This window comes from Labrus mixtus, chromosome 17 (genome assembly GCF_963584025.1).
Source record: "Labrus mixtus chromosome 17, fLabMix1.1, whole genome shotgun sequence".
Lineage (NCBI taxonomy): Eukaryota > Metazoa > Chordata > Actinopteri > Labriformes > Labridae > Labrus > Labrus mixtus.
This window is the reverse complement of record NC_083628.1, coordinates 9036377-9049416: the sequence shown is the minus strand read 5'-3', so window position 1 is coordinate 9049416 and position 13040 is coordinate 9036377. Positions and strand designations below refer to the sequence as shown.

Genomic DNA, 13040 nt, shown 5'->3' with positions numbered 1-13040 from the left:
TTTAATGAGCCTCTGGAGCAGGGAACACCATTGACTCTCTGAGACCTGCTTCTTTAGTACAGGTTGTTTCAGATATGGCGTTTGCATCAAATACGATAAAAGCATTTTATTTAAATCCCTGACCAAATAGTCATATAATTCTACTTTTCTGATCATGCTTTAACTTTGATTCCAACATCTTGAAAAATCTTAAAGGGTTTTGGTTATCTGCCCAGTCAGAGGCAAGATTTAATTTCAAGTCCACTAATGGATGAAATAGTTTGACCCTTGTTCTCTTGTTTCATATAATGTAAACACAGTTCTTGTAAAGCAATGGGCATGCAATGTTTCAAATGATGTCAACTAGGTTTTCTTACCCATCTTATCATCCGTAACATTTTGTTTAACCTTTGCGTTTATGTTCATTATGTGTTATTTTCATTAAAAGTAATATTACTTCCTGTGTACAAACCTAATTAAAGCATGTTGTTTTGCATTTCTTTTATGACAGACATTTCATTATTTGTAATAGTGTAGAAGTAGAAGTTGTGTCTAAGGCTGTGGTTATGGTTGTGGTATTATCATATGAATGATCATTAATAACCATCATATCAGTTTTGCTGACTAACGGAAGAAACGTTTGCCCTTGAACACATTCCTATTGTTGAGTCTTTTAAAGTTGTTGACTCGGTAGGCCAAGTTCTCACTTGCAGTCGCTCAATTATCTTTATAAATAGGATATTTGTTATTTCAACATCATGTATTTGAACAAGGACGACTATTTTATTGACTAAACTATAATCCCTCCATCCGTTATCTATCCCGTTTGGAGGGCTTGAGCCGATTCCCAGCTGTCATTGGGCGAGAGGCTGGGTACACCCATGGACTGGTCGCCGGTAGGGCGAGAAAGACAACCAGCCACACTCACATTCACACCTACAGGCAATTTAGATTCACCGGTTGTGAATGTCTTTGGACTGTGGGAGGAGCCAGAGTACCCGGAGGGAACCCACGCATGCACGGGAGTGGACATGCAAACTCCACAATGAAAGGCCCCTGCCTGGCAAAGGATTCAAACCATGTACCTTCTTTCTGTGAGGCAACAGCGCTCACCAAAGCAGCACTCTGCGGCCTCCTAAACTTTAATAAAAATGAAAACATTATTCAGATCAATTAATAATGAATCATTAGTTGCAGGCCAAGTTTCTATCCGTACATCCAAGAGGTCGGTCATACTTTGGGGTTTCTATGTTCAGTGTTTCCCTCCCAGGATCTTCCCTGTCATCCTCTTTTTGCTTGGCGCCGTCTGACCATCTCAGGCCATCTGGACCGATCACAGTGTGCTTGTGTAGGGACCCACAGTCGTGCCAGAACTCTCTCTAAAAGCACATGTCGGCAGTGCAGAGACCTCTATTGGCAGGGGGAGCAAAATAGAGCATGATAGTCAAAATGGTCAAAGACCAGAGGGCAAAGAGGGAGAGAGGAGAGAGGAGCAAGAGCAAGAAAGGGAGGAGACACTATAGGGTCTGTTGCCTGGCAACGAAACATCATTCAGTGCATTGGGGGGATAAAAAGAGACGTGAGGAGGAATAGATTAAAGAGGGTTTTGTAGATGTATACATGGGTGATAAGAAGCAGGAAATCACTCAAAGAGTCGCCTGATACCAGCAAAAAACTTGACTCCATTCTAGTGTTGAGATACTGATATCACATTAAACATGATTGTAGATATCCATAGAAAAGATTTAACGTGTGTTAAATATCCTACAATCAATCAGTCAAATTTAGTCAAAACAGGTATGACTAATTATTACTGTCATGAAAATCTCAATCAGGGTCCAACAATAAGAAAGATCTGCAGCTGACAGGCATGTAGCATGAACACAGAGGTGACTGCAAACGGGACAACATACAGTTCAAATAAAAACTATAAAAACTGTGGATTAAATCTGTGGTGTACATTGACATGTCACCGTAAGTCGAGTGTAGAAAAGTTGACATATATGTGAAGTACTCGTTCGAAAAGTTAGTTTCACATTGTCATGATGATGGAGAGTTAGACTGATATTAGTTGACTGTTAAAATTAAACTTCAGTCAGTTAGTTCTAAACATATCTGAGCATGAAGACTGGAAACAAGTGCATGCAGCTAGATTTGCTTTTGGAGGTTTGTTGACAGCATTTTGCGACTGATTCAGTTACCTAGACTTGAGTACTGGCTTTTTCTGGGACACCAGCTTGACTTTTAAAATACACGTTTGCTGGGTAAACACTGATTGCTGACATTGTGTTAGCCTTGGTCAAGATAGCACTCTCTGAAAGCACTGCCATGTTGTTGTTTGTTACTGTCACATAGTTAAGGCTTACCTGAAACCTGTTGAGATTCGAGAGTTTTAGGCTTTATCTGTAGCCGAAACCAACACCGGTATAGTTCAAGGGAAGACACTACTTACTTTGTCCAAACAAGGTTCAGGTGTCTGGACCATATGGAACAACAATGGAGTGCTGAGGTTACAAAAGGGCTTCAGTATCGCCTATCTCATAAAACTCTCGGCAAAGCCAGTAAGCACACAGGGTTGACCTATACATCGAACCTATTGTAGAAGTTGTTTGTACTTACAAAGGATACAGCCTCTTCACCCCTGTCCTCCCTCGTGTCGCTCACTCTCCCACTGGACATTAACTGTCCCATTTTTCTCTCACAATGCCTTCTCTGCAACACTAGGTGAGTCAGCAGGAGACAGATAATTGGGGGTGATAAGTGGAGGGTGGCTGTTGCGAGAATGGAAAAGAAAATCAAGCATAAAAAACAGTTTTTATAGCGAATGAAGATGGAGAAACTACTGCAAAGACTTGAGTCATTATTGACGATTAAAGAACTGTAGAGATGAGTCTGCGCAGCTGAAGAGGAGCGCTGCTGTGAGTAGACTTTTGTAGTCGGACTCATGCTGCTGTTGTCACACGGAGGTGATGTGTCTGCCGCGGTTCCTCTTTTGCCAGCTCAGATGTATTTATGACCTGCTTATCACTGTCTGCCACAAGTCATGGTCTGTCAGGTTCCTAATATTAAACATGTCTCTGTCTGTCTGTCTCCCTCTCAGCTAATTTCCAGTGACGCAGATGGGGCCATCCAGAGGGCAGGGCGCTTTAGGGTGGAGAATGGCTCTACAGATGAGGTAAAGAATACACGTTTGTGCACAACTGCATCCCACTCGTTCACTCATCATATGATGCTTCCACAAACCTCAGGAAATTAACAATATAATAAAAAGTATTTTTTTATTATTATTAAGACAGCAATGTCCTTTGTATGGAAAATTGCTAAATACTGTTACTTACACTAACAAATTTGATGAGAGAATTCACATTACTCTCATCTAAATATAAAAGTAGCCTTTAAAACCAGGAGAGGATTAGGTTAAATATGTACAAAGTGAGATAACAGCCACATGTCCTGCTTATTGAATACTTTTAACTGTGTTGTACAGTATACTGTGATAAAGAATAAAAAAATACAGGTTAAGTGCACTGATTTTACAACTTGGTGTAATTAAGGATGTTGTGTTAGTTTGTCAAAAGAGCCTCTTTCAAAGCTCCATTTTTAAACAAAGAAACAATTCTCTAGGAATGTTTACATCATGGTATAAGATTAAAGTGCTGCTGACCTTATGGTAAGTTTTCACTCTCTCTGTCCTTAATTTCCGACTCTATCCACTGTCCTGTCTCTGCTACAAATGCATATAAAGCCCAAAAATAAATCTGAAAAAAAAAAAAAAAGAAAAAAAAAGAAACTGACAGTCTCTCACTTCACCTTGGATTAGCTGTGCTGTTGTTCTACCCTGTGTTGTAATTAGTAATGGTGCAGTGTAACAGTTTTTCACAGAGGAGACTGCTTTGACTCAAGCTGTGACCGTCATGATGACAATGTGTTATTTGTGTTTCTGTGTGTGTGTGTGTGTGTGTGTGTGTGTGTGTATGTGTGTCTCTGTGTATGTATGTATGTGTGTGTGTGTGACAAACAGACTTTGGACTACACTCCGGGAACCTGGAGGAGAACCGACGTCCACCTGGAGAATCCAGAGTACCACACCAGATGGTTCTTTAAATACTTCCTGGGAAAAGGTCGGTCCTTCTCTGCTGTGTTCGCTGTTTTCTAAATAAGACCCACTCACACGTATGGAGTAAGTGTGAGAGTGAAGAAGGAGAGAATAAGAAAGGGGTGAGGAAGGTGAGGAAAAAGCTGACTCTCAGTAGCTGCAGGCGTATATATGTCTTCCCCATAGTCCACAGGAAGCTTCTAATCTTATGGAGTTAGCCTTGTCCGCAATGCTGCACCACTCCTCATTCAAAACTTGTTAGCATCCAGCCCTATTCCCACTGAGAGACTCAACTACACGCTAACCCAACGCACCACCCAGAAATGAAGTCCATAGAGGAGCCACAAGGCAGCGCAAAGGCTTTCCTGCAGGAGATAACACAATTAAGATCAGATTGCCGCTTCAGTGCAGCAGGCCAGCAGGAGCCATTCACAGGAGCTAGCCTTAGAGATTGTTAAATAATACAGCAGAATTTGTCACCCTTTTCCTTCACCCCTTGTGACCCTCAACATCCCCCATACCTCATTAACACCCTGGCTGTTCTCTGCGTAGGTGGCACCGCAGGTCTTGCAACAAAAGGATCACTGTCCGAGGTTTTCTTTGACGTGACTTGAATTAGGAAGAACGCCTTCAGCTGAGAGCTCGACAAAGAGGACACAGCCGATAATTGTGAGGAGGAGACAGACACAGGAAAGACACAGTGAGAGGAAGAAAAGAAATGCCTTTTTTTCTTGAGCGAGGGTCTGACTGTTGCTACGGCATGGACAGTTTAGTTGGCTTGACCTGTTTGGATTGCGGCCGAACCATCTGCGAGTCACAGCCTGATCAGAGCAGACTGCGTCGTGCAACATGAACTCTCCGCCAATTATTCTAAAAATGATCACTTCCTATCTGATGATGCATCCAGCACTATGACTGATTCTCAATTTCCTCATTGTAAGGTGGAGTAGATTGTCTGCCTGTTTTTCCCAGCATTAGATTTGGAGATAATTCCTGATTAGATTCGATACTTTCTTCGCATGCAAAGAACAGCTCAAGGTCCAAAAACTAATAAGTATATAATTGCAGACAAGCTTTGCAAAGTCACAGATGACCTGAGGCAGAATGAAGTGGCTAATTGAGAGGGGGGGGGAGGACACACCTTAAAAACCAAGCAGAGTCAGAAAATGAAATTCCAGAATAAAGGAAACATTAGAGAAGAACGCTCCATATAAACAAACGGACAAAGAAAAGGACACAGATAGGAAAGGCGGAGGGGACCCTCTGTCTAATTAGGTTTGGAGGTCTGCTCGCCATTGTTTCTAATGATGTTACCCCGTCAACCTAAGAGAAGGAGGCTTGAATGTACGACTGCCCTGGTGTGTCACTACATCTTTGTCCGTGCACGTCAGACACATGAAAATGGGGAATGATGTAAGGAAAGCAACAGAGTAATACAAAGAAAAATGAGTTAAATATCCAAACATGTTGGGGGTAAAGGATATGATTGGTCAGTAACAGAAGAATGATTCCATCTGAGGATAAATATCTCTTTCATATTTGGTTGTGACATCCTCACGTGTTTAACATTCAGTTTGTCGTCTCTGTCGTCCTCAGTTCACCAGAACTACGTGGGTACAGATGCAGAGAAGAACCCCTTCTACCTGTCAGTCGTCCTCTCAGACCAGAACAACCAGCGGGTTCCTCAGTACAGAGCCATCCTATGGAGAAAAACAGTGAGTACACCATCTGCACACCTCACTGCAGTGCTGGAAGAAGCACTCCAAAGTAGCAAAGCAAAAATCACCATAACAAGCTGATGTCTTGCTTAAAAATTCCACTTAAAGGTTCCCAATGTGGGGGGTTTAACCTCTAGTAGCACCATGGGTCATGTTTTTCTACGTGTGGTTCACCATTTTTTTCATCTCCTGCATGTCACACACACACGCACATAATGCAAACCACAATCCTGCCAATCGTGTCACATTACTGCAGTGATCATGTGGGGATCATAATATATCAAAAATACGCCAAAGTATGTAGCAAAAAAAACATGCTAACAGTGAAACCTTGAAGTAAACAATGCAGGATTTAAAACTTGGCTTTCTAACTGAGGTAGGAAATGCATTCAACTGGTTATGTAGACTTTAAGGATGCGCACTAATCATTTTACGAGTACAAACACAGCCTGTGGTTGTTTACAAGGCACCTTGAAATTCAAATATAAGCAAAAAGTTCTGGAAGGAATACCTCGTCAAGGAGTGGTTCTGCAGAGGAAAAAATGCCAGGTGTCCTGTGATTATACTGTTAAGTCTGTTTCATAAATGCGTGAATACAACTTCAATTTTCTTTATATATATATTTCTTGCAACCTTTATCGGAACGGTCACACCCTAACAAAGTGTAACAGCTTCACTGTTATTATTATGACAAATAAGGAGCTTGAAATACTGCAGGAGGTCCTGACCTAAATTTCATTTTTTAGACTGGGGTCACAAGCCAAAACGGTTGGGTTTAATCCTCAAGAGTTGAATACATGAATTTATTCCTTAAAATAATTTATTTCCTGAAAAAAAATCTTGTCTAAAGTTATGAAATGAATGTAGTGGAGTAAAAAAGTACATTATTTCCCTCTTAATATAGAGGAGTGAAATTATCTTGTAGCAGAATACGAAAGAAAATTAAATTAAATTAAATGAAACTACCTTATGTTTGCATTAACTACCTAAAAGAGAAGGGAGGGTACTGAAATGTTTAAAGCAAGGACTCATCTTGAACTGGAACACTTTATGTGGAAAAACATTATTATCAAACTTTTTGTGGGATTTGAATAAAAGAAGGAATCAAACAGCATTTTGAGGAGGTATAAAATTCCCCTCAGTGTGTGTGTGTGTGTGTGTGTGTGTGTGTGTGTGTGTGTGTGTGTGTGTGTGTGTGTGTGTGTGTGTGTGTGTGTGTGTGTGTGTGTGTGTGTGTGTGTGTGTGTGTGTGTGTGTGTGTGTGTGTGTGTGTGTGTGTGTGTGATGCATGTTGTGTCTCTGCAGTGGGGTGACTCAGCTTCATGACCAAGATAGCTTGGCACTAATTTTGGCCTCCAGCGTCATCTGCAACCTGATTAGGGTGCTGCACCTCCTCTGACTGATCACATTGATTTATCTTGTTTCTGTCTGACTCCAACTGGAACAGGATGTTGCCGTTGTTGTTGTTGTTGTTGTTGTTGTTGTTGTCGTTTCCGCTTAACAGATCGACCCTGTTTGTCTGAGCTGCTCTGGTGTAATCTGGTCCTATTTAATTGTTCTGTGACTGATTGAAAAATGTCTTGTGCACTTGCACTTTCTTGTTTGAAACAGTGATTTTGCAGGATGTTATTTTAGGAGGAGGAGGAGGAGGAGGAGGAGCACTGCTGCAACAGGTTTAGCAAAGTGACTCCTCAGGGATAAAGGTGATTGAAACCCACTGTGCTAAGAGTTTGTAATCCCTGATCGGTGTCATTTTTGTTCTCTCAGGGCACTCTGAAGATCAGCCTCCCCTACAGCCCGACAAAAACACTATCAGTCAAGTCAATCCTAAGGTGAGAGGTGCTGTGCCTGGAGCTCTGTTGTGACATAATTCAATCCATGAGAGTTTATTCTTAAGGTATAAGATACACCCAATTAGCCAATCGGCACCTCAACTGCTACAAATTTGCCTACTAAGAAGAGGGATTTTTTTTTGTCCTGACACACATCTGCAACCACGCAAGGTGTCTGTGGCTCTAACAAAATATATTTAAACCTACATGGTGAGTTATACTTCCTTCTAAGGCCTCCACTGGACTTGGATAATATGTAGTTGTAAAAAAATATTCACAGTTTGGTCTCAAAATCAGCATCCATACACAGAGGGGCTCTGACCCTTTACAAAAGAAAACAGTCAGAATGCTCTCTTATAAATATAAAGCCAGTCTTGAAATGAAGCAAAAAAGAAATGTAGTGGTATTATGAGGAAAAGGTACTTAAAGTATTTAAAAGTAAAGAAGTAGGGTCGGTCCTGTTGCTCATGTTTAATGACAAAACAGGTTTCGCATTGATTTGGAGCTGCACGATTTTGTTCTATCTATATCATTTGAATTACTGTTATTTTAAAATGTTTCTACAGGTTATTGTCTATAATAATCTATTCATTATTATGTTCATAAGATATAAGTTTCCAGAGCATGAGGTGACACATTTATAGTGCTTCTTTTGTCCAGTCAACAGCCCGAAAGGAAAGCATGTCTTTAAAAGATGGAGAAAAAAAAGACGAATCTCAGATTGCAGAAGATAAAAAAAAGTTTTCTCAAAATGTCTGAAAAAGGGGCGTTGATGATCTAGTGGGTCAGGTCACGCCCTGTGTACAGAGGCTATGGTCCTCTAAGTGGGCGAAGTCTGACCTGCAGCTCCTTTGCTGTCCCCACTCTCTCTACCGGCTTCCTTTCTCTATCCACTGCAGTATCTAAATGACAGCAAAAAGCCCAAAAGTAAATCTAATAAAAATGGTTGAAAAGATCAATCTGTTATTCAAATGTATGCAGGTTCATTTTCTATCATTCATTCATTCAAATAATTGTAATAATTTAAGTAATTGCTATAGCTATTAGCTTCAGATAATGTTTTATTTTTGCTTGAATAGCCTTTTTGCATCGCTGTCAGTTCTAATGGTGTTTAAGAAGCTGAAATCATTATGAAATGCATTTTTAAAAAATCATAGTGTTATTCATATCTTCAATGTAATGTTTCCAGTTGCAGAGTGTGTCCGTGACAAGTACCAGGATGTAATGAATTCATGAAACAGGAGATTGTAAATTCCTAAATTGAGCGCGTCTCACTCTGAATGACAACACATGATGCAACTAAGAAGAGAAATCCCCCAGTATCAGTTCTCTCTCTCTCTCATTTTTCAGTGTAACTCTATGGGCAATTTGTCTTCCATGGATCCTAAGTGTACAGCTTTCCCTCTTGTCATTACTGCTGTCTCACCTCCTCCCCTCTCCCTTCTTTACTGCCAGTGCAATGAACATGGACAGGTTTGAGAAAGGCCCCAGGGAGATCCTCACCCCGGAGATTCAGAAGGTGAGAGTAACACCAGAGCATAGTAGCGTTGGATCAGCAGCACCTATACTACAATATATCCTCAGGCTGAGCTTCCTTCCTTGCAGAGCTGCTCGGTGTGAATGATAATTGTTGTGTCGTCTCTCCTCAGGATCTGCTGGTGTTGGAGGAACAGGAGGTACGTGGAATGACATTGCTTTTACCCGACAGTTTAGCGATCTGGGTATTTCGGGTATTTCTTTGGGTTAGATACTACTTTTTTAGGTCCATTTTTGTTTTGCTTTTCAGCCATCTGCACATACAGTAACTGATACCATTATTTGTTTTTTTTTGTATAATTCTGTAAGTAAGAAAAGCTGCTATCATACATGTGAAAATAATTGTAATTTTACATCTCCAACTAGTTTACACCAGTGTATTCATAAATTAAACCTACTTTACTCTTTACTCTTTTTTTATTGTGCAATGATTGTATGCTTTTAATTCTGTGTTTATTTTTTACAAAATAAATCCCTCCCTGTTAATGTTGTTTCTATTTTTACCATAAAACTTATGTTTGGCATTTAATGATCCATTTTGAGTTTGAGGTTTTACTCTCATGTGTACAGTTCTTACAAATATGTATACATACTGTATATATGCATGTATTAGCAAATATTAATATCATGTGATTTTTGCAGGGATCTGTCAACTTTAAATTCGGTGTCCTGTTTGCCAAAGATGGACAGCTCACAGATGATGAGATGTTTAGCAATGGTAAATTACATTCTTCTCTCTTTTTTTTCAGAATAGATAGATTCTAATTTTGGGATATGCACATATTGGATAAATGGGCAAGAGATAAAGAAGGAGATAGTTCTGATTGTCTTTTTAGTTTGGAGCTGGAGGCAGCAGCCAGTTAGATTCTCACTGCATAAAGAGAGAAAACAGGTGAAACACGAACCTTGTTCTTCATGAAGGCAATGAAATCTGCCTGCTAATCTAGCTGTTTGCACCCGTTTGCAGTCATGACAAGCTATACGCAGCTTCTGGTGTTAGTCATATTTAGGGTACCCACATGAGAGTAGTAGAAAATCTTCTCCTCAACATGTCACTGGGTCCAATAACAAGGTCATACACTTGACCTTGTCTTTTCTCAAGGTATTGACATCACTCTAACTGATATCATAGATGTTGCAATTTCTGATTGAACAATCTTAGTATAACTTGATCTTACAGCTGCCTTTGACACCGTGGATCTTAAAATTTTGATACAAAGGCTTCATAATTCACTTGGCCTGTCAGGCCTTGTTCTCGACTGGTTCAAATCCTATTTAAAAGAAAGGAAGTTTTACATTTCTCTTAGCAATTGTACATCTGTAGCCACAAAATTTCTCTCTGGGGTCCCACAAGGATCAGTCCTTGGGCCTTTGCTCTTTAATCTATACATGCTTCTGCTCGGTGCAATCATCAGGAAAGAGAAAATATCTTACCATTCATACGCTGAAGACACACAGTTGTACATCTTTCTTTAATTCCTGTGTATTTAACCTCAATGTAAAGCACACTGAGCTTACTGAAAATATGCTTTATGAATAATATATATAATAAAATAATGTGTATTTTCCAAAAATGGAACTTACTCCATCAAAACAACTTGTATTTCAAAGTAATGTATCTGCTAAATCCGACTTGACGTGTTTGTTTCAGAGACGGGGAGTGAGGGCTTCGATAAGTTTCTCAATCTTCTGGGTGATTCCATAACGCTGCAGGGATGGGCAGGTTACCGCGGAGGGCTAGACACCAAGAGTAAGCGAGCTCATAATGTTGAATCACATTACATTAACATCTTTTTGAAAGCAAATCCTTCCAATAAACCAATATTAATTCTAATTTTTCTGTCTTTTCAACTGCAGATGACACTACAGGGATTAAGTCCATCTACACAGTGTATCAGGGCCATGAGCTCATGTTCCATGTGTCCACCATGTTACCCTACTCTAAAGAGAACAAACAGCAGGTGGGTGTCTTCATTTCCCCTTTTTCCTGTTATATAGATTGGTCAGAAGGTCTGGCAGTATCAGTCAGCCATTCTCTAATGACCAGAAGAGGGGATCATAATTATTGGTAGATTGATTTGAATTTAAAATGTGGTTCAGAGATTTCATGATCTCAAGAAAATATCTACAGACTCAATAGTAGAAAATGTAAACTTCCTCAGTTAAGTAGCTTAACATCTAGCAAAGATATTGTCACAACATCTTATCTCTGCATTTATGGACCACAGAAGATGTATACAAATAGACCTTTGACCCCTTGACTTTCTTCTAATCCTATCAACAATGACTTTTGTGTTTTTGTTTGCGGATAATCTTTTAGGTTTTATTAATGCCTTTATTATAGGGTAGGACAGAGGATAATGTAGGAATGGTAATGAAAAAGTGGGGAATATACATGCTGCAAAATGCAGAGGGTCTAAGTCATACCGGGCTGCCCACTTCGAGGTCTGTAGCATATATACATGGGATATAACCGCTGGACTACTTGGGATCCAACTTTTGTAGTTTTTGAGTTAAGTGTTCTTACAACTTTCTGATTGATTACCATGAACGTTTGTTCTGCTATTCATGGTTTATTGAAGATAAATTGTATTTACATAGATTTGATACAAAATTTTAGAAGTCCAATACTTTGCTTGATTAATACATGATCTGCTGAACTTGTGATTTTCTTGCAACTGTAAACACAAACAGCAACTGTGATGAAGTAAACTCTTCTTGGTTCAGACTTGCAACACTTGAGAAAATATTTGATCTCAAATACAATCTTCCTCGACTTTCCTTTTTTGCATAATTGTATAAATGTATTCTCACATTCGGCCCTCAGCACTAATTGCAGGTAGAGATTGAACCCCTCTGGCTGTTTTATACTCTTTTATTGGACAAAAGCGCATCATGTCAAATTGCACGTCAGTCCCAGTTCTTCATCTCTCTGTGATTTTGCAGAGACACTAACTCACTCTTAACTTTGTACCGATAGAAAGCAGGTACAGTGGAATAGAATGAAACTCTGTTCACCTTAGAAAGAAAGGACGTTATTGCTTTACTGCTGAGCTCCTTTCTGTAATGCCAATACGAATATGATTTAAACAGGCTGGTGTTTAGCAGACCTGAATCTTAATTGGATTTCTTCTCAAGATAGGAAAAAGACATTCTGGCGGCTGATTATAAGGAACAGTCTGTGCTTGTACTACATGTGAGTCTGCCTGCTTGTCTCATGCTTACAAGAGAATGAAAGCGTACTATTGAATACCATACCTGGACATAAAGTCACTTTGTAGTTTTTATTTAGTCCATTTTAATTGGCGAAGAGGTAGCTTTTATTTGACGCTATAATACAAAGTCAGAAGAAATCTCTCAGCATCCAAAAAAGAAATGGGGAGCATGAATGTGCTCAAGTAATATCATGACAAAATGTGTTTTAGATTTGGACTTTTCTTGTGTTAAAGTCAAAATGATTACCAGATGTCTGCAGTGGAGGTGTTGATAGTAGGTGCAAACTAATATCTATTAAAAAACTCAACTTTTGAGAAATTAAAAAGAAAAACGTCACCCTGTTTTTTCACTGCCGTTTCTTCTTCTTCCAAAGTCTTGAGCATCACCAGTGTGTGTTGGTTATTTTTATATCTCCTCCTACATGGCTTGATTAATTAGAACCTTAAAGCAAAATGAGTGGATGTGGTTTTTTTTCCGTTTGAGGATTTCTTCATTCTCTGAGGAGCATGGTTATCTATGCCAAAGAATTGCCATGAAGCAAATTGTTGGGTAGAATTTGGTACCTTTGGGGGGAAACTGAAATACAAAAAATGTACATACAAACAGAAACCGTAGGGGCGTTGGGTAATATTTGAAATGAATGGAAATATAGAAGAAAAAGAG

At 39.6% G+C, this 13040-nt stretch overlaps 1 protein-coding gene across 5 annotated transcripts in view; it reads left to right on the top strand.

The window, feature by feature from the left end:
* The window catches only part of garnl3 (GTPase activating Rap/RanGAP domain like 3), a 72173-nt gene that overhangs the window by 34760 nt on the left and 24373 nt on the right, over window positions 1–13040 (top strand). For all 5 annotated transcript variants that reach the window (XM_061060598.1, XM_061060597.1, XM_061060594.1 and 2 more), the window contains exons 3-11: window positions 3080–3154; window positions 4001–4100; window positions 5672–5790; window positions 7561–7625; window positions 9081–9144; window positions 9275–9301; window positions 9804–9879; window positions 10813–10911; window positions 11019–11122. In XM_061060598.1, coding sequence (XP_060916581.1) covers window positions 3080–3154; window positions 4001–4100; window positions 5672–5790; window positions 7561–7625; window positions 9081–9144; window positions 9275–9301; window positions 9804–9879; window positions 10813–10911; window positions 11019–11122 — 729 coding nt within the window. The remainder of the gene's footprint in view (window positions 1–3079; window positions 3155–4000; window positions 4101–5671; window positions 5791–7560; window positions 7626–9080; window positions 9145–9274; window positions 9302–9803; window positions 9880–10812; window positions 10912–11018; window positions 11123–13040) is intronic.